The sequence below is a fragment of the Stylophora pistillata genome, chromosome 7 (genome assembly GCF_964205215.1).
Source record: "Stylophora pistillata chromosome 7, jaStyPist1.2, whole genome shotgun sequence".
In the NCBI taxonomy this organism is placed as follows: domain Eukaryota; kingdom Metazoa; phylum Cnidaria; class Anthozoa; order Scleractinia; family Pocilloporidae; genus Stylophora; species Stylophora pistillata.
Genome location: NC_142525.1, coordinates 17,279,373 through 17,302,293, shown reverse-complemented (window position 1 = coordinate 17,302,293; position 22,921 = coordinate 17,279,373). Strand labels below are relative to the sequence as shown.

Genomic DNA, 22,921 nt, shown 5'->3' with positions numbered 1-22,921 from the left:
TCACTTACTATAACTTGCAATACATAATTATATCACTAACAAGAGAGATTACAGTATTCAAAAGGATCTTATAATGCTGACATCAGAAAAATAACTATATCTCCCATTATTATTCAACAGCACCAAGTAGAGTACAAATAATCTGTGAAATGTGTACCAACAGGACATGACATTTGGACAAATGTTTATTCATAATGTAAAAAGATATGTTTAACTGGTCAGCTATGTGTGCTTCCTTTCTCTGTCTGCTTTGCTTTTTCAGCCTCATACGAAGTGTGCATAAAATAAAGCATTTGGATAATTAATAACTTATTACACGTTTTAGTGCTTAGTATTGCTGAGTGTAATTTTTTTTGTTTGTCCTTTGATTCGCCCTACGGGCTCATCAAACACTGCACAGCTCGCACAAATACTCAGCAATACTACACACCAAAACATCTGATAAGATATACCCACAAACTACTTTCCATAAACATAACAGTGTTGTTTACCATGCTCCTGACATTCACTAATATACTCACTATATGAACTGATACAACGTATCAAAATAACTTTTACATTGAATATGTTAACCTTTCCATCGTGATTATACAACCCTATGAGCCACGCCGCTTTGGGAAACTAGGAGGAGTAACAGGCATCATTATTAGACGGTTTCAATAAGGTTAAGCATAAACTGCGAAACAGCTAAAATTAAGTTGTGACAAATTTAAACCCCTGGTCGTAAAAAAAGTGTCATTTAAAGTATCAAAACCTTAGACTGTTATGTGTCTTATGTTGTGGCTAAAAAAAACACCATCCAAAGTCATATTCTGCAACCTAGGAGTATCTGTTTTTGGCACATGTAATGAATTGACAGACAACTGAAAATTCCATCTTGAAGTTAATACAAAGACGAAATCATGCGCATAATTGAACTCCAAAAATTAAGGATGAAGATCTATCGACATTTGAGTATTGAGATTCCCGACAGATTACATGAGCAGGAGCAAGACTTTCTTAAGTTCTATTTTCAGGAATGTACATGTAAGGGAAATCTAAAGCACCTTGGAGGACTGCAAGACTTTTCCTTCCAGCAAAGGGTAGGGCAAACCACACGGATGAATTGGTGAAGACGGGTATATCCATGATCCAAACATGATAGTATGCAAGCTTGTAACCACTGCTGGATCCTGGTATGACCAAGTATATAGCATCACTTCCACATGAAAACATAGAAAGGGATACCACATTTATGTTTGAGCAAGTATAAAAGGAGGAAATTCATAAGGCCTTCACCTCTTTAAAAACAACTCACATCATGAGCACGGATAACATCACATCTAAAGTCTTGAAAGCTACTGCTGGTCAGCTGGCATGAGTATTCCATTGTTTAATGAGTCCTGGAACCCAGTAATTTCCCCTAAATTTGAAAATTACCTACGTTTCCCCTCTTCAAAAAAAAATTACAAACTAAGGTGGAAAGTGAAAACTTAATTTATTATCATTATCAAGTTCTTCATATCTTCCCAATCTTTGACTCAAGGTCTTCCCTTTTTTGGTTTTCAGCAGTTATTTGCTTCTTGGCACTCAAGAGTGTACTGTCATAACCCTCCCCAAGCAATGTCATCTTGTTTAAAGTGGTTTCATTACAGCAGGTCACTTTCATTCTGCATAGATGATTAAGGTTTGCCTGAATACAGAGAATAGAAAACAAAGTTTAAATCCATATTGCAATCATTTACAATCATGAGCTTTAAGCCTACTTCAAACAGAGTATAAGTAATGACTTCTTTTTTCAGTTTGCACTATTATTTTAATTAATGTACATTAATCACTATTATTTTGGTGTGACAATGCTGAATGAATATTATAAATTATAATTTATTTCTATTTCCCTTCCTGTATTAACTTAGGCTTAAATATGTATAGGCTTTCAAGCTGCTATTTAATAGATCATATAAATATTTATGGTACCTCAAAGGATCCAGTTTTCAGCATAATACCAATAGCATTTGCTGTAGCACTAAGGTGACGATTCCTTTGCTTCAAGAGTATCGAACCCACAACAGCAACACTAGGTAACCAGCTTATTTCTGTTTTCCTGCTCACAGCAACCGTCATGAGAAAAGAGTAAAAAGTGGATGCCTTTTCCTCCCATTCTTTCCAATAATGACTCTAAGTTGAAGTCTTTCAAGTCTTCTTTACTTGACTTACCGTATTTACCCGTGTATAAGTCGACCTTTTTTGACCAAATTTACACCCTAAAAATTCGACCTCGACTTATACACCGGGTATAAAAACTATGGTCAAACTATGGATAGAGAAAGTGTGGAATGCAAGACCTGGTGGTTTGTCCAGAACAAAAAGTCTTCTGGTGTGGGACTCATTCAGTGCACATCTTGTGGAATCCGTAAAGCGAAAACTACGTTTGAACAATACTGACATTGCCGTAATACCAGGTGGTCTGACTAGCATCGTTCAGCCTTTAGATGTTTGCTTAAACAAGCCGTTTAAAGACAGAATACGTAAGAAGTGGTGTGACTGGATGGTCGAAGGAGTCAAAGAGTACACGAAGGGAGGTGCCACGAAAGCAGCATCACTCGAAACTGTCTGAATGGGTCAGCGAATCGTGGAATGACGTACCAGCCAATATGGTGCAGTACTCATTCAAGAAATGTGCTATTTCTAATGCAATGGATGGTACAGAAGATGACCTTATTTGGGATGAGCCGGCCGAGGAAAAATGGCGGCACGCTCGATAACAAGTGAAGAATCTTTGCTGTTTTTTCCTCTCTCAGCCTTGACTTTCGCTCACATTTCATCCTAAAAGATACTTGATAATTCAAAAAAATTAGGGTCGACTTATACAAAGGATATACGATAAAATTGGCAATTTCTCAGGATTTTCGGGGGTCGACTTATACATCGAGTCGACTTATACACGGGTAAATACGGTACGCAAAAAGTGACGGATTCTTCATCAATGGAAGTTTGTTTACTTCCCACGAAAGTTGACTTAACACATTTGCAACGACAAGCTTCGCTATTGGTTTGCACTTTAAGACAGCATTTGCTATATAATGCGGAGGACCATTCACTAGCGACCTCCCCAAACTTTCCCAGGGCTGCAAATAACGGCCGGTCAACGGACAATGTCTGGTCAAAATTGGGTACTGACCGAACAAATCCTTGGTTTGCCGGACATCTTGTCCGGTCCTTTACCGACTCGTTCAAAGAAATTTTAACTGTTTGCTAATCACAAGGGACACAGTAATGTTTCCGAAAAAAAAAAAAAAACAATATAAAAGTAGACAAATAAGTGGTCGAGAAATTCCCGGCAGTCGCAAATTTCCGTGATGTCATCAAGTCCTGTCGCGACCACATATCATCGTGTCTTCCGTTATTTTATTTACTTTATTTAAGAGTTCCCAGTTAGTAGAGGGTTTTACCTTTGGCTAAATACCATAATTTACTCTTAAATAAAGTGATTGATTGTTTGATTAATTGAACGATCGGAAAGCACCCTCACGAAGAATAATCTTGCTGCATTGAGAATACTCCAAGTAGCATTTGCTGCAAAGTGCAAAATGCAACCAAAAGGCCCAAAACCTGGAGAATCCGACTACTCTTTTACTCTAACAAAACTTGACAACTGTAACTTTAAAAAAAGGGCTCTGAGCTGTACTGAAAACAAAAAAAAATTATTAACTTGTAATTTTTATTGCCAGACCGACTTGAATTCAGTTGTTTTTTAGTTGTAAAAGGATTACTGTGCAATCTGGGTTCACTATCGCAAAAGTTCCAACTGTTCAAATTTGACCGGCCAAAAACGGGTAGTGTCCGAGCAAAAGCATGTTTGACCGGACAACGTGACCGGCGACTGCCCATTAGTTATTTGCAGCTTTGTTTCATACTCTTCCCTTAATGTTTTTTTGGCAGTTTACTAGGATATAGTGACGATCACATCAGTCTTACTTGGTTTGTGCTGGCTTTTTACTGGTGTAGAGGCACTTCTTGGAGGTTCAAATGATGTTAGAAAATTGGTGTTCTGCTGCTGATTAACGATAACTGGAGTGTTAACTTGTTGTAATACTGGTACAAGTACAGGATATGTATGTTCGTTATGCCAATTACTTGGGAAGGCACTTGTTGTGGGCTCTGCGGCGTGAGGTGTTTGGAATGTGAGAGATTGCGAGGGATTGTTATGTAAAATCTATTCGTTAATTTCCGTAAAATGTTGAGCTTCTTGGCTTTGGTGGTGTTCCCCAGATACGGACGAAATATTTTGCGAAGAAGCTGAATAACAAGAATCAGAAGGCTCCGCTTCAGTAGATACTTGAAAACATGATGTGAGAGACTTTGATGACTTCGAAGATTTTCGGGATTTTTCTTCTTCGTTGAACGCTCGCTAAGCTTTGTTCTTGGTTTTTTAAAATGTCTCTTTAGCGTTTCTTTTAGTTCATTAAGTTTGTTGTTTAGTTTGTCAAATTTCTGCAATTGCCTGTAGCAACGTTTACAGACGAAAGAGTCACAACAATCGAAGGATGATAAATCAACATCTATCACCTCCGAAATAATTTCGAAGATGTTTAGTTTGGACTTTCCAAAGATCTTAATTCTCCCACTTAGGTCTGGCCGATCTTCACACAAAAAGCATCCCAAGTTTTCAACAATTTTCTTTGGTGTAGAAGCACTCATTTATTCCATAAACATGGCAAAAAATTCATGCAAAATGTGAGCGCTCACGCCTAAAGACTTTCCCGCGAATTTGAGCTACTCCTGTCTGATTGGCTAATTCGTAAACAATAACATTGACTTGCCGGGGAGAATTTTTAATTCGACACAAAAAGAACGTCTGCAAAGGAGGCTACTTGGTCAGCCGATTAAGAAAAAGTTCACAGGAATCGAGAGAAGGAGTAAATGTTCCATCCATACCTATATCTCAGAATAATGACTATGTCATTAACCAAGTCGGAGCGTGTTCTCTTCGTAGTACAGTGTGTTATGACAATTTCAGTGGTAATTTGTCTTTTTTGCCAAGTTCTAAAGTGACTGCATAATTGCTGCAATTAAGAAATATAAATGATGGAGAAACATCTTTAAACATACTCTGACCAAAGCAAAAGAGAAAAGCTCTCGTTCTTCTTGCTAGTCAAAAACATTACAGTGATGTAAAAGGTCAGAGGACAAAATTATAAGAGATTGGCTAGGGGTCGTAGGAAGCTAGCCACCCCCATTTCAGACTGTTATAATTGAAACAAAGTTTTTACACTTTAAACAATAAGTCTATGTAAAGAAAATCATGAATCCTTCATATCTGGCAGTCATGGGGAAACAAAATAAGGGCTTCTCTAAGCGCTTTGTCCATAGAGCACCCCAATGCAACAATGTACTAACTTCCATTGACCACATGGAAACATGGTAATGTCAAATATACATGCATGTACCTGTACTGATTTAAATTATTCTTTTTCTCATTATTATTTTCAGCGATAATGGTTGGACGAAATTTTAAAAAAGAGCTCATAGTTTTTAGCTGGACTTAATCACGTGTTCAGTCACAATAAACAAATGATGAGGAAGCACATTGGAGTAGTTAAGGCACATGACTTGTAATAGTTGAGCAAGTAGTTGAGACCTTCCTCCCTCCTACTCACTGGATTTCTTCTTGGCTACCCTTAGTTCAACTCGTGTTATAAAATATTCACATAAAGCATGTGCTGTGATTGGTCAATTTAGAGTTTACTATTTGCCAGTGGGTGCACGCTGCTGACATGGGCAAATGTTTTGCAAAAATTGTTTCTTAAATAATGGCTTGAGTCTTTTCTGCCAGAAATGCAGAAATATCTTCACAGTTGCCTGAAAATGAGACAGAAATGCCTTCCTTTGTGCTATTGATTCCCCATTTCCTGAGCCACCAGCACAGAGAGCAAGTTTAAGCGAAAACTTAAAAGAGCTTGTTGGCAAACGGCACACAAAAAAAGACAAAAAAAAACGCAAACTGGTCTGTGTCCACATTTAAGGGTAACAAGCAGCTATCAGAGATTAAGTGGCTGTTTTTAATACACTTCAATAATCCTAAAAATAAGACAAATTAGCTGTTGAAGCCTTAACTACTAACTTAAAGTAACATTTTTGTAACTGTGGAACCCCATTTAGTGCTCTATGTAGACAATTTTGATGAAACTTTTAACATTTGCTTCTTTCAGGAGCGTTTATTATGATTGGAGGTTAAAATAAATTGAATGCTCAAGGTCTATAAGAAAGCGTACTTTGATAGACCATCTCTTTTTCTGTTACTTTCAGCTTGGTGAACAGATGAACAAAGAAGCTCGACAAGGAAGAGCTTCAAGTTTGAAATCAATGCGGTTGGACAAAGGTACGCAACAAGGACACAATGAAATATCAAAGAATCACCCAAGAGTACTGAACGATGTATAAAGCAGAGAAAGAAGAAGCAAAAACCTATGAAACCCAAGATCAAGGTAAAGGCTACGAGGCGCTGAAGCTATACCTGCAGAAAGTCATTCCAAAGTGCACATCTTTTACCAGTATCCGAAGAAAAACAGTCGAACAGCCGAAGATGGAGTTTGGTACAAAGCACGAACACTTGGGAAAACACATCCTTGCTAAATGATGAAAAATATTAGCGACGAAGCGCAGTTATCCAAATCATTGCATAAGAGCTACTGTCATCACTCTCTACTCTAATGCTGGATTTCAAACCACCACATGGCCATTTCAGGATACTGCAGGGAGCAGTCTCTGGCAAGTTACAACTCTCATCCTTCAAACTCAAAGCTCCACAAGAGCAACCATGTCTTATCAAGAGCCTTTCTTCCTCCACCAACAATCACAGCCAGCCATCAGAAGTTTCTCAGCAATTCGTGTTGTTCCAGACCAAAAAGTCGCTAAAAAATCGCTTTTTGGCGACTGCAGCATTCAAAATGTGCAATTTGTTTTGAAAAGTTCTTGCTCTGATTTTAGTCCAATTTTCAATTTTTATATGAAATTAAAAGATGGTTTTTTATTTTCGTCTGACACTTTGCTTCTGAATGAACAATTACGCCAATTTTTTTCAGTAAACGTGATTACACTTGCCTTCGATTGACTTGACGAGTGAACCCACGCTGCAAGTTGTGCAATGACTAGTTTTCACGCGCCAGTTTCACTGGTCGTATAAGACTGCAAAAACATTTTTGGTTTAATAGAAGGGAACTCTTTTACTAGGATGTATTGATGTTATGTTATAAAACAAATGGCAAATACCACAGCGCACACTATTGCGTTATGGATGCACTTTGGAGGTTTGCCAAGCACTCAAGAAGCTAGAATCACTCGAAATAAACGGTCAAGCAGTAAGAGTTTAAAAACTAAAGAGGACCTTAGGAGGAATTTCCAAACTCATGTCCAATGTTAAGTGAGGAAGAAAATGTTAAATTCCTAATTATTCCAATGCACAAAACAATAAAAGAGGGATTTTGGAGAAAGAATAAATCTTGGTCTTATTTAGTTGTAAGATATGCAAACTGTTTTAATGCACACTCTTCGTTTCAGTCATGAAGGCAAATGACATACCCACTCTTCTACCTTTGCTGCACATCATTTGATTGCTGAGTTCCTTGAGCGACTCTTACACTTCTTTCGTGCTTAGCAACCTCCCGAGTGCATCCATAACTCAATAGTGTACGCTGTGGAGTTAACCATTAGTGAAGCCTGTGTTCTCTAAATAGCCAAACTGGTTAGGCTCCCACCAGTTGGAATTTTTAACCCCTTTACCTTGGAATATTTGTTTTGTTGCTTGTTTTAATTTAATGGCAATGAAAAACCCTGTTGGGGGAAGTGGTGAGGGAATTTATTGTCAGCTATTGTTATTGTCACTATCGTTCCACTGTACACCATAGTAAAAAACTGTCAATAGTAAATTAGTTGTGCAAAACTGGCTACATTAAAAACACAGTCATCTACTTACAGTGCACTGTGACAGTCACCACTCTTATCTTTCCATCACCATAAAAATTGTACGGAACACAGCGGTAGTCCACCTTTTTAACTCTTTCATTGACGAAAGTTGTAATCACCCCATCACTGTCTGTATCATTTACAAACTCAATTCCTTTGTAGAATCGATACTTTGCAGAGGGTCTGGCTGTGGCACTGCATGTGACATTGAAGGTTGTATTCACAACTACAGTGTTGTCAGTCAGATTAGTGGTCACAATGGTGTCTATTGGATGGTAGTCTGGAGTAAATTCAAAGCAGTAAGTAATAAAACACTGCATTAGTTAATACAAAGATTACTTTTTCTCCAAAAAGATGGTTATTAACTCAGTCTGTGATACATTGAATAAGCCTGTTTTAGACAATTTTAAAGTTTCATCAATGACCTTATGATACATATAATTATTTTACAGATCTTTACTTTAACGTCTGTTGTGGTTCCTGAGAATATCAACACCCACACCACTGATGGAGTTTGACATTCTAAAGAGGTCAAAAGCCTAAGCAATTCCAAAGGTTAGAGGAGGAGGAGTTCATTAGCTTTCACAAGCAAATTTAACTTCATTTTGTGTAATTTTTCATTATTCATACCAAAAACTGTAGTAGATTTAGAAAAAGAAGAGTAGAGCAGACATAAATAAGTAAATGGTTGGCATGCAGTGCCAACATCATCAGTATAGTTATCAATTGTAAATCTCAATGGCCACTCAAGGATCCTCAGGAATTTCCAAAAAAAGGTGACTGTATATTTTTTTTTTACGGCAACTATGATAAACCAAACATGCTGAACAAAGCATTTCACTGCATTCACCTTCTTCTATTGTCAGTGGCCTTTCAAAGCCGTTTTCTGATCATAAAAGCTCAACTTCTTGATAAACCTGCTCTTGGCAATTAACGAAAAAAATAATCGTTGTCACGAATGACATTCAAGTCACCAACATTTCATAACGTTCTTGCAAATGTTTACATGTATCTTACTTTTGCTACTACTTGCTAAACAATTTCCACAACGTTGTGAACACCTAAAAGTTCACCTGCACACTGCATTTTGTTCTCTGTAAGTCTAAGACAGAAACAAGTCCCAAAGGATTCTTTATCAATGCTTTTGTTGCCAGCCCTAATTTTGAAAAACTTCTTTTTTTTGTTGAAATTTGCATCCTGTCAAATGCTTGGGATGGGTGATTGAAGGACAATGAATGCAAATCACATGTTTGTTTGACATTGGTGAAATTAAAGTTCTCACAACATACTCCACTTATCTATTCAACTCAAAAGATATTGTCCTGCTTCAGAAAAAGGAGGTACAAATTAAATCAAGAAATACTTTTAACACACAAACTGAACCCATCTTTAAGCAGTTGAATATTCTTAATCTTTAAAAAATATATTGATTTCAAATAGGAAAGATTATGTGTTTGTTCAAGATAGGCCACCTTCCTGATGCTCTTAAAAGACTACTTTTGTTGTTGAGCAGTATTCATCACAATTACACCAGACAATGCAATTCCTCCTGCATACCACCTTGCAGAACAAACATCTAACAGTTTAGGCTATGTTTTCAAAGACCTAATTTTTTTCAATTCTATGAAAATAAAATTCCAAAATGTTGGTACACTTTCCCTGTTTAAGTCTGAATTGCAAACATTTTCACCTTGAAGTTGAATTCCTTATTCTTATTTTGCTTTTTTTGGTTTGTGACTGTATGTTCTCTCCTTTTCAAACTAAAATATACACATACTATATGTTATAAGGCATGTAGTGTACCTAAAGGAAACAGGTGCTGGCACTTGGGTCCTGGCTTCTAATAAAACCCCTACAGGGGTATGGCTTATCAGCGAGAAATCTGGAAAACTTGCCGCAAATTTGCATACAATTATTTATATTATCCACAAAAATTTACAAGTTTGTGGAGGATACTAATAAGAACTTCATAAAAATAAATAAAGAATAGAAAAAACAGATTATAAAAAGAGCTGTTTTTGTTAGCATAAGCCTATCTTTGCTGTCAATGGCATTAGACCTTCTTTGTTAATAGAGCTGTATTCACCAGTAAATGTGTGCCCTACTCTTGCATTATAGATTGGCTGAGTAGCTACTGGACAAGGAACCTTACTGTGTGCTGCTACGAAAATTTGTGACTCAAAAAACTTGTGTACAGCACCCCTTCTCCAGGTCAAATATATGGCTAAGTCTATTAGCAGGTGGATATGATTTCCATACCATTACAGTTGAAGCCAAAAGTAAGGATTTAAGCATTCTATGTTGTCAACGTTAGTAAGTGTATACAGGTGTGTGTTCAATGAAGCAACTAAAATAAAGCACCTTTCTCAAGAGTGGACTTATGATTTTTCTAACGTCATTTCAAAAACTTTTCTTCCAGAATTCAAGCTGCTAATCTAGGGGTGCAGTTTATCTGTGAGGGGGGCTTATCTGCCAATGTTAATTACAAATTATACATAGAAGGATAATTCACTTTACAGCTATTGAACTAAAGCAGCAGTTTCCCATCTCAAAACTGACAGTTAAAATCAGAAACATTAAACACTTGAGAGATTGAATTCATTTGTGTGAGTCACACTAAATGCATGAGAATTCAGAGCTCTGAGTTCACTTCCAATAACATGTTTTTGTTTTTCTTGTTTTTCAGCTAAATACAGCTACAATTATTTATAAAACTTCACCTGTCAGGTTGTTATGAGAAAATCTCAAACACATTAACCAAGCCAATGTTTTGACCAATACAATTCTTTTGAATGTGTTTGTGAAAAAAATATATTTGAAAAGCAAGCTCTAGGGGCTTTAAAATTTGAAATAAGTCGTATACATTATGTAATCTGATGCATCTCAAACTCAAACTGGTAAGTATACAGTGTGCCTATACTTTCACAATGGTAGTTTGTCACGTAGTATATAGCCCATGAAATATAATTAAGAATACAAAAGTACAAAATTCAGCTCTAAGCAATAATCTTTAAAACTAAGACTTTCTGGTGTTTAAAGTGGCTCACCCTCTCATTCAACCCATCAATATTTTTCGGCATTGCTAACTCACTTTCTACAATGATGTACACAGTCCTGCTGTCAGGGTTTCCCACACCATTACTTGCTGTACATCTGTATTCTCCTTCTATATGTTTACCAGTGATTTCCAAGGTAGAGTTAATGGTGCTATTGTCAGACAGTCTTGTCCAACTGATACTTGGTTTTGGATTACCATCTGCTGCACATGTAAGATTCAGTAACACACTTTCGTTTAGTCTCTGATTGCCAGCAAAGAAAGTTGTAATGTTTGATTTATCTGTAACAAAAACAAGCACACGAAGTTGTTATTGCAGAACATCATAATTATCTTCTTGTTGAGGAAAAAATATTACAAATGAAAAAGATACATGTGTCATTGGCATAATAATAATTATAATAATAATAATAACAACAATAATAATAATAACACCTTTATTCAGACACGATAATGTTTAAAGCTGAACAGCTTGTGGGGTCATGTGTAAATGCAACTAAACTTTTAATAATTAAATAAATTCAAACGATGATGGTTTTTGAGGAGAGGGAAAAACCGGAGTACTCAGAGAAAAACCTCTTGGAGCAGAGTAGAGAACCAACAAACTCAATCCACTTATGACGCCGGGTCCGGGAATCAAACCCAGGACACATTGGTGGAAGGCAAGCACTCTCACCACTACACCAACCCTCGCTGAGATTGAGAGCATTTTTCATGTAACACGAGTGCAAGACTATCTTTTTCACGTAAATTATTAACAAGTAATAGCATGATTTTTCATGCAATTTTGCATAAAATGAGCACTTGTAAAATTTTCAGACTATAAATTGCACTCACCCTATGGGCTTGTGCAGCATACAAAAAAGTCATGTCTTTGAAAAATTAACTTACGCTTATTAACATCAAATTTCACTTGAAACCATTTTGTCACTTACTGTATTTACCTGTGTATAAGTTGACCTTTTATGACCGAAAAATCAGCTCAAAAATCACCCTTGACTTCTACACAAGTTATATACAAAGACCTGATCCAAGCAATCCAAGGAATTAGTATAACAATTGCTTGAAGTCCATTAGGAAAACCAAGTTGACAAAACCAGTTCTAACTGTGTTTGAGTTTCGTCAGTTTTCAGCACATTCTTCATCAACAAAAAAGTTTGAAATAAAAAATATTACGTTGGCTTAAACAGACACCTTCTGGAGCTGGTTTCTATCGTACCTTCTGACCTGTAGAGCAGACATTTTCCTTACAGCTTCGCTGCTGTTTATGGTTGTTGAACTCTCGTTTTCATCGAATGATTAAAGTAGCTTAGTGACCTGGCAAATGCTGATTTCTCGCGTGGTCTTCTCTGTAAAGCATGTAGACCAATTATGTAAACAAAGGCTTAATATGTGAATATATTTTTTCTTTGTTGTTAGCAACCAGAAAAGGACCAATGACATTGTAACTACAGGTTAACAAGAAAACAAACCTACTTGCAACTATTTACATTGCTAACAAGGTCTCAACCACACTAATCACCTCACCACAAGTTTACGAAGATGTCTTCAAAATGAATGAAATATTCAGCTACTGTATGTTTAAGTTCCAAGTCGTCAAGTTCACACAGAAGTCAAACAACTGTGCAGCAGGCCATGAATTCTGCATCAGCGAAAAGTTGGTTTGTGACTGGTGAAAGCAAGTCAAGAAACTAAAGTGCATGCCTAAGAACAGGTGCAGCAAGTGGGAAACAGTGCCAGTGGCCCGAGTTAGAAGACAAGCTTCTCTGTTGGCTCAAAGAGCAAAGGCAAAGTGGCTACATCATCACCCAAAACATGATTATCATCAAGGCGAAGGCAATGGCCACTGAAATTCAGTTAACCTAATTTTTCTGAACTAGAAATGATGAAAAATCCAATTTTTGAGCTTGAAAATGGCGGGTCGCCTTATAAACAGGTAAATACAGTATGCTAACTTGTTCAAATATCTCAAGTATGCACATTCCAGCTGATAATAAGCTTCCCCATAAATTAAGTGCCACTATAATTTCTTTTCATAAAATGTTTGATTCATGAAGATAAAATAGTGATTACTAGCACATAAATATACATGGAGAAAAATCCTTCACCAGAATGACTGAAAAGTAATCATTATGAGAGAATTGGTGCAAGACCTAATATGCATAATTACTTAATAATCCACAACTTTAAAAAGTAATACCAAATGAGTCAAAAGAGTTTTCATTATTCCATCAAGTCTTGGATGACCACTAAACAGTACTGCAATTTGTTATTCAAAAGTAACATTTTGTCCAGGTCTCTCGAAACAAACTTGTCAGGGAGAAGCTCTTTCTGTTCTCGTCTTAATCTACACCTAATATGTACTAAGATTCAATTTTAATCATGTTGAGCTAAAATTTGCAAATTTTGCTAAGCTATAATTTTATTTTATTTCATATAATATGTTTAAATTGACATTGTTCAGTGCTCCACCAACTAAGCTGACATGCCAACCAGGAGCAGATCTTTTAATAATTGGTTTGTAATAAACCCATGTAGAGTGTGAAATTATCTTCGATATTATCCAGTTCTAAGAGGTGATATCAAGGGTTTATCTAAGGGTTGGGCACCTGGCAAATTGACCACCTATGGAAATGTCTTTTCCTAGCTGCTTTCAAAAGGTTGACCAAAAGAAGAGACAGAATAATTAACTGCTCAATATGACAAACCTCTGCCTGAGTAAAGGTCAAGAAATAAATAAAAATACATTTCATCAAACCTTTCCTGTTCTGATATGTTGAATAGCTTCTATTTGTCCTTCCTACATGGCAAATTCTCCTTGAATATTATGTTCAATTTGGAATTCTTTGTGAAGGCCCATTACCATGCGGAGACAATGTTTTTAATAACTCTATGAAATGATGTTGTTACAATTTGAGAACATGATTTTTTTTTTCAGAAATTATATTTGGTGCCCTTGCAACTGAGGTGGTAAGAGTGTTTACTTCTGCAAATATGTTTGAAATAAAAAGTACGTACACATGTGCAAACATTGCAGATAGTACCAAATCGCAAGAAAAGCTAAAAACCAAAACGATATGTTATAATAACAATATTTTCAAAAATATATAAAATAATATTTAGTCTTCCAGTCTATTCTGAAATGAATAATTTACCCTTTGTGAACAACTGATTTAAAGATCTTTGATTGCACTCTCAAATGGTTGCCTAGCACCTGATTGATTTCTTTCTTGCTGACTCTTGTTTCACTTTCTCAGTACATACAAGTAAAGTTGAGTACAGAGTAAGTCCATTAATCACCAAAAACTACTCCAAAAACTCAGTTTTGATGACTGTGTTAGCAATGACAAAATTTTATCTTCCATTCTCTAAAACTTGATGCACAGAAATATCTTAATAACCCCATGTGATTGTTTGTAAACCCATATAGCATTATAATCTTGACAGGAATATTTTTGGTGGTACTCTTTTGCAATATTGCTTGAACAGAGGTTTGGTAGGCTGCAACAGCATACACTTCCCAAACCTTCCTAATTTCAAAAGCCAAATAGCATTGATTTGTGTAGCCATTTGCTTGACAAATTACCAGTTAGTTTTTATCCTCTGGAGCTTATCATGTTAGGGAAGGACAAAAATGGTAATTTTAAGCAGTAGAAGCACTGAAGAAACTAAAATGCCTTCAACCCCAGCCCAAAAGAAATACATTATCTTGCACTGTTTGATGAAAAAAGGAGTTATAAGCATACAAGCAAGTAGGATAAGATGAACTAACCATGAAAAGAGGCTGATAGTTTCGAAAGAAACTGTTTGGGGCTGCGTTGGTGGGAGTAACGAAATAATTTGGATACATCAACAACGTTGAAATGGTAAATTGGCCAGCGTAACAATTACAAAAGCTGACGTTTCGAGCGTTAGCCCTTTGTCAGAGCGAATAGAGGAATTGAGGGTTGTGTGTGCTTTTAAAGGCAGACAATGGAGCTATGTTATTGGTCTGAACATGGCAATGAGAAAAACATGAATAAATTAGTGGAGTGAAAAGCATTTGTTGATCCCTGTGGGATTTTAACCATGAAAAGAACTCCTACTCCTACTTTTAACCTAACCTAACTTTCACTCCTACTCCTACTTTTAACCATGAAAAGGACTCCTACTCACCCCCCAAAAGAACTGTTTCCAAGACTAAGGGTTGTGCATGTGTATTTGGTAAATGTCAGTTGCCATAATTGTTTTTTTGACTGGTGTACATGTGTGGATGGTTAACATGCAGGCTTCTTGGGTCTAGAGGCTGGCTAGAAAAGTCAAGAAAAACATTTGTGGAAGACTGGAAATCAGCTGTTGACAGAAAGGAACTGGTGTACATACTGTCTACTGACTTGAGTAAAGCCTTTGACTCTCTTAGCCATTCTCTAATCGTAAAGAAACTCGAGGCCTATGGCATTGGACAAAATTCTCTCAACCTTCTTAGATCATACTTTGACAATAGGCTCAATAGAGTGAAAATAAAAGGAGTGACAAGTGACTGGAAAAGGATGGTGCTTGGCTGCCCGCAAGGCTCGTCCTTTGGCCCCATTCTGTGGAATTTGTTCCAAAATGATATGTCATTAGATATAAATAATGCTAATTTGAGCATGTATGCCGACGACCATCAGATGTATGTCACGGGGAAGAAGCATGACGTTGTCACGCAAAGTATCAAGATACATGGAGAGAAAGCTCTATCCTGGTACAAGAACAACTATCTCTCAACCAACCCAGAAAAGTTCCAGCTATTACCAATCAACCTGAGAAATGTTGACAAAGACAACGATAATCAAAATTTTTCTGTTGATGGTCATACTATTAACAGAATGGGGGAAATACGGCTTTTAGGAGTTCAAATAGATGAAAAATTGAGTTTTACTAGTCATATCAGTGATCTATGCTCTAAGGCCAGTCAAAAAGTAGGGGTCCTAGTGCGGCTACGCAATTTGATACCCTGTAATGCTAAACTATCACTTTACAGGTCTTCAATTCTGCCCCATCTAACCTACTGTCATTTAGTATGGCACTTTTGTAATGCATCGGATCGGAGAAAGCTTGAGCGGATTCAGGAGCGAGCACTTAGGGCGGTGTACAAAACTAGATCAGTGTCCTATCAAGAACTGCTAAGTCGCGCCAAACTACCGACGTTGAACAATTGGCGCCTACAAGACATTGCCACTTTGATGTTTAAAGTTAAGCACAGTCTCGTACCTAAGAATATTTCTGACTTATTTAATATAAAGAACACTCAATATAATTTACGGAACAGTGACTTCGAACTGCCAAGATTCGAAACTGTAAGATTTGGTAGGAATTCTATTAAATATATGGGACCTCTCATCTGGTCGAAGTTACCAAGACACCTAAGAACAATAGAAACTCTAAATTTGTTCAAGAAGAACATAAGAAAAGTCGACCTTTCAACTCTCGTTGAAATTTAAACCTTAACTAAAGAACTTTATAATCTTTTTAATTATCTACTGTAAATAACTATCATCTACATATGTAAATGTATATGACTTTTAAATTTTTTAGTGTCCCCCATTAGCTTATAGCTAAAAACATAGACACTTAAATAAAGTTTTTCTTTCATTCATTCATTCATTCTTGCCCTCACAATGTGTATCCGCAGGATTGTATCCTAAAGTGCCTGTACATCATTCAACATGGGAATCCCATTTCATGAAAAGGACTCAGTAATTCTCTAAATCAGGCAAACAATCATGAAATGGTATCTTATAAATTTCAGAATTTTCTTTTTATTTCTGAAACATCTGTGCAGACTGGAAGAAAAAAAAACCTATATAGTTTTGCAACTTTTAATATCGATTAAGTGAAAAGGAAAAAAAAAGGAAACAGTTCTATACAGATCATAAGGCTCTTTATTATGTTCTTGTACTTACACTGCACCAAAATCTGCACTTCACTTTCGTCTGTATCAAGGTTGCCAACGGTTATCCCATAGGTATACTTCCCACTGTCAGATCTTGTTATTCCAGTTATTTTGAAAGTTGTTTGTGTGTCTGAAATAATCTGCACATGAAATCTACCCTGAAATGCACTCCTGACGGTTGGGTTGCTGTTGGGAAATTTATTTACAATCAGCTCTGATGAACCATCTTCATAAATTCTCTTCAGTTGAGCCAACTGGATGACTCCACCAATGTTGTAACTCCAGCTAAGAGTGACATTTTGATCTTCTGTAACATTCTGTGGGCTGACGGGCTTCTGATTGAACAATTTCTGGGCCTCTGTAAATATCATGAAGACAACCATCACTGATGATGGTAGGTGCACATCAAGTTTGATATTTTCATAACATTATTACAATATTAGAATTAAGGAACAATATATATATATATATTCAACATTAAGTGACTAGAAGGAAACACACATGATTCGCTGCAACTCTGAGTTTCGCGCGTTACGCACTCATCAGGCAATCTGCCTGATGAGTGCTTAGCGCACTAAACTCAAGAGTTGTAGCGAATCATGTGTGTTTCCCTCTCGTCACTTAATGTTATATACCGCTCTACAAAAATGTGTATTGAGCCCTTGTCAACAGTGCTGACTACAATTCACAATTAGTAATGTGTGACCGGGCACAGGATTTCGTACACTAACGCTTTACCGTTTAACGAATCAATCCGTTTACTATCCGTTTACTATCCGTTTAAAACGGATCATTAAAGCGTTTAAACGCTTTCTTCATCCGTTTAAACGCTTTGCTCATCCGTTTAACGTTTTCGACAAAACGTTTAAACGGTTAACCTATCCGTTTAAAATAAAATACATCCGTTTAACGGTTACTTGCATCCGTTTAACGAGGAGAGCGAGATTTGTTTTCATGATTATGCAAATTTATTTCGATTGACGTGTACGGCAAAATTTACAAAATCCGTGGCTATCGAGTTTCTCATCTTTTATTTCCGTCGATTGAAAGGAAACGGAAATTGCTTTATAAAAGCTGTAATTACACATTACTTTACGAAATCGAATGCAAGATGAAACACGAGCGAAAGAAAGTTGAGTTTTGTTACATGCGTATGCAAAATTGTTTCGATTAACCGACGGTGAAATCTACAAAATCAGCGGCATTTCTCAACGTTTTCACTTGATAGCGCGTTTTCATTTCAGTCAATCCGTAGAAGAAACAATGTAGGAACATGAAAAAAAAAAACGACTTTGCTTCTCAACTCTATTTTCTTTCTATCGAGAATGTTCAGTCCACATGGTATGATTGATAGATTGCTTCCTCTGCTCATACAAATTTTCAAACGCATTGCGAGCTCTCCAGGGCGAGACTAACTCTCGGCTCGCTTCACTCGCCAGTGGATAGCTTAATTGCAGGCTAGTAATTTCATTTTACTTAGTTTTCTATCGTTGTCGGTCGAATATTATTAGTATGAAACGTCAGTGTTCCGCATGAACAATTCGTATAATTGTTCGCAACGGTTTCTGATCGATATGTGCATGACTTTCCGCCGTTCTTTAGCCCTCCTCGTTCGTTCAAGGTTTTTGTCCATCCGTTTAACATTTTGAGCCATCCATAAAAATAATATTTATAGATGCTGTTCAACCGTTTAACGTTTTAAGCCATCCGTTTATTTTTTTTTCTCGGCCGTTTAACGGTTTACGGAATCCGTTTTTGGACTTTGCTCTACCGTTTAACGCTTTGGACTATTCGTTTAAACGGACATGCAAACCGTTTAAACGCTCTTACTACCCGTTTACTATCCGTTTACAAACCGTTTATTTTTACCCGTTTAACAGAAAAGCGTTAGTGTACGAAATCCTGTGCCCGGTCACATGTAGTAAATATAATGAGTTGAAGATTTCATCAGCTATTAAATTGCTAAATAGGTAACCTAGAGCAATGTAGATTTGTAGACATGGGTTACTCGGTCAAAGACATTTATTGCTAGTTTCATGCTCCTCATGGAGCAATCAAACAGAGATGAACAGAATTTGAAAATGCAGAAAAATTCCTAGTGGCATTACGTGTAGAGATTTGATTGGTCGGTAAAGTTAAGTGAATACATTATTTAACAGGAATTTCTTAGAATGTCTACAATTTGATACCAGCTCGCTTCTGTTGTTCATTGTTGATATTTCGGGTTTACAGATAATGAAATACTTTTCCCATAAACACAAGCTGCATCTTTTGCTCACGTTAGAATATGATTGGGCCTGTTTAACCTTCCGCCATTTGTTTTTGTGTGGAATACTCTTATCCTTTACGCTCCAAATGTATTTAATTTAATTTATTCCATTTTAATTTGCAGTGGGGAGGAACTAGAAGGGAACATACGAACCATTCGAGCTAGTCCACCTTCCCACCCATCCCACCCCTGGGAAGGACATCCATCACACTGTAATCTCGTGTAAGGGAAATTAACGTCTCCTACCCCAACCCTGTAGGAGACAGGACCTCCATTTATTCATCCCTATCCAAGAAGACTAGAATATCTAGCCATTTCTTGATGTTAAAGAAAGGTAGCAAATTCTTCTCAATTATTTTAAGACCCTGAGTGTTGGTCCAGCCGGGGCTCGAACCCTCGACCTCCCACACAACAGTCCAGCCCACTATCCATTAGGCTGACTGGGCGGCAGTTATTGGTACTCAGAGTTTCATGCCATTTACTTATAAGCATGCAACTGAATGAATTAGATCTCAAATTAACACCAAGACTAATTCTATACTATGACAAAAACAACCACTGGCATCCCCAACACAGGAGCGATGCCATAGATTGTTGAATAGTAATATAAATGTACCCTACACGGACAAGGTGGAATAAATGAGACATATCATGAAAGTAAAAGGCTTCAGCTGAAGGTAGTGTAAGTAAAGTGAAGAATGCAGGTGACGAAAACATGGGTTGGAAACAGCCTGCAACGAAGTCACAAGAGAAAGCGATGCACAATACACTTAACGTTCACACTTATAAAAATAATCGACTACGTTTTTTGTCTGGTGACAAATAATGAACTGCAATATATAAGCTCACACTTTTAAAGCTATAAAATACGGACTCTTGTCTGTTACTATGGTGTAAAAACTGAGTCAGAAGCCCCAACTTCTAGGTTGATGCGTCTTCCGTTAAAGTACGAACGCTTTTACTCGAAAGTTTCTTTAGCCTTGTACTTACCAAAACCCTGAATGAATAGAAACATCACAAAGGAGCGGAATGATGCTAAAAACAACTCCATTTCTGATCACATATCAGTTCACTTAATTACAAATAATTTCAGAGGGTGCGAACGAGGAAGTGAAATTTACAAGTCGCGATAAACTTTCTGGGAACTCTGGGTAAATTAGACCATTTCCGAGTCATCTCTGTAAGTGATCTGGTGCCGAAACTACTGCGCGAGAACGAGGCTAGGTGAGAAGTCGCTCTCATCGGTGTGAAGAATAAAGGGCCGCGGTAGTTGAAATGTGCGAAAATTTCTCGAAAATCAATGGGGGAAAGTGAAAAAATTACTTTTGAGAGAGAGGCATTCAGGCAGTTTCAGACTCTTCACGGATCTCATCAGCTGTTGTTTGAATATGGTGTTGCAATAACTAACAACGTGTGATAAGCAGAAAAGAAATCAATCAACTACATTTCATCCCTACTGACCTGTTTCGTGGTTGCCCACTCATCAGGGGATCTAAATGACAGAATAACGTAGTACCATTGCTTATATACTATATGAATTAACATAATTGATTTAGCAAGAAAAGTGTCAGCTGTTGCGCAGGAGGTAATTTGGACATATCAACAAAGTTGAAATGGTAAATTGGCTACCGTAACGATTACAAAAGCTGACGTTTCGAGCGTTAGCCCTTCGTCGGAGTGAATAGAGGAATTGTGGGCTGTGTGTGCTTTGTGTGTTGCGCAGGAGGGCTTTGTTTCTGTGTCGGCAGGAAGAGACGAGTTCGTTACGTTTGTTTAGTGTAGATAGGTCGGGCTGGAAGATGATCAGGAATTTGTCTTTACGGCATAGGTTGCATCGTTTGCTTGAGCTGTTGTAGAGCAGGTGTGAAGATAGAGTGCGCCAGGTGATGGATTTGCCGATGTTGTTGTCTTTAAGTGTCCAGATGTATTTACTGAGCTCGGCAGAGTTGTGGTGCTTTGCGTGTCGGAACGATGAGGTGTGGTTATTGTAGCGGGTCTTGAAGTCTTTTGCAGTGAGTCCGATGTATGAATCCGTCGAGTTGTTTTCTTTACGTGTGACGGTAGCTTGGTAGATAACAGATTGTTGGAGGCAGTTTCCGTGAGCGGGCATGAGTTTTTCTGTCGGCAGTTGCATTTCTTGTTATTGCTAGCGGTAATGTCGGCGGTTGTGTCGGCAGCATTAGTCTTTACGTGGGAAATCAGGATTCTTTTGTAGTGGTTGTCAGTGATTTGTTTCGTATTGTTCATGCAGCTGTAACTGATCTTGATTGTGTTTCTTTTGAAGATTTTTCGAAGCTTATGGTCTTTAGGGAAGTGTTTGTCTATCAGTGTGAGGAATTTATGCCCGATGTTAGTGCTGGTGTTCTTGGTGAAAGGTGGGTTGTACAAGGGGATATAGTTGCGTTGACGGTTCTTGCGCCTCTGCGTGTGTGTTGGTTCTTAGTGAAGTATGTAGCTGTATCTACTCTTGTCTAGTGCTTTCTGGTAGGCGGGAGCTGCTTGGTTGAAGTAGGCTTTGTCGGATGAGAGAGAAGATAAGCGTCTGTTGATACCGGCGGGGATGTTTTTTGTGGTGATCGGTGGGTGGTTGCTCTCGTGATGGACGTATTGCAGTGTGGTGTTAGGCTTTGCGTATGGTTGGTATGTGTTTTGGCTGAGGTTAAATGTGACGTCTAGGAAGTTGATTACTTGTATGTTGGCTTCTATGGTGATGCGGAGTCCGTTGGCGTTAAAGATACGGCATATCTCTGTCTTGATGTTTTCAGTGTCCATAGGTGTGGCGTGGACAATTAATTCAGTGATGAGTGGGCAACCACGAAACAGGTCTGTAGGGATGAAATGTAGTTGATTTATTTTTTTCTGCTTATCACACGTTATACTCGCTCTACTATATGTATCGAGCACTGTTTTGCGGATATCAAGTTTAACCCTTCTGTGTTGCAATAACTAAGTATTTCAGGGAAAGGTAGAGTGGTGTTCTCGATCAGTCCGTTCCCGGATGGAAAATGCCTCTGTGATCTTTTTCAAACGAGGACAGTTAGGCTTGAGGATCGAGTTTGCATTATTCCTGTTGGTCCCTGGTGTTAGTTATTGTAACATCACATTCAAACAACAGCTGATGAGACTCGTGAAGAGTAGAAACCGCCTGTCCTGTTGTAGTCAAATTAGCAGTCGCATCAATGCTTGCCATTGACGATTCTTTGACTCTGAACATCGTCTCTAGGTTCTAGACCCCGTCAATTTCCCCCTTCCCCTCGTCTACCCGAACTGGCTCTAAATCCCCTTAGATAACCTCTGCGACAGGCAGTGCTAAGGATTTTCAATAAAATGAAGGCGAGAAAATAAACTAGCTGGTGCTTCTCTAAAAGAGCTGGCTCTAACACAATAGGGAGAAGAACAAAAAAAAAAAGGGCGCAAAGAGCGTAGAAACACTTTAATTTGAAATGTAGGCTATCAGCCAAAGAAAGGGAGACGCATAAATTCCAAAAACGTCTCTCGAACTATCACCTCTCTGACAGCCAAGTCAGCGTGCTATCAAAGGGTCTTAAGTATGATGCACGATCCTCGCAGTAGAGGGCGCTATTTATGCAATAGCGAAAATCAGACCCGAGAAAAAATCAGGCCTGTACGGGATTCGAACCACTGACCTCTGCGATACTAGTGCAGCGCTCTACCAATTGAGCTAACAAGCCAACTGGGAGAAGGCCGTTAAGCTGATTCGTAATAAACCCGTGATTCG

General features: G+C 37.7%; 1 protein-coding gene across 1 annotated transcript in view; it reads right to left on the bottom strand.

The window, feature by feature from the left end:
• LOC111336213 (hemicentin-1) overlaps positions 1-20,311 on the bottom strand; it is a 52,421-nt gene extending 32,110 nt beyond the window's left edge. Inside the window, exons 1-4 of the mRNA XM_088726401.1 lie at positions 20,173-20,311; positions 16,924-17,298; positions 11,036-11,281; positions 7,955-8,224 (exon numbers count right to left, since the gene is read on the bottom strand). Of these exons, the coding sequence (XP_088582527.1) occupies positions 7,955-8,224; positions 11,036-11,281; positions 16,924-17,298; positions 20,173-20,233 (952 nt within the window). The 5' untranslated portion in view covers positions 20,234-20,311. The remainder of the gene's footprint in view (positions 1-7,954; positions 8,225-11,035; positions 11,282-16,923; positions 17,299-20,172) is intronic.
• Between the last annotated feature and the right edge of the window lie 2,610 nt (positions 20,312-22,921).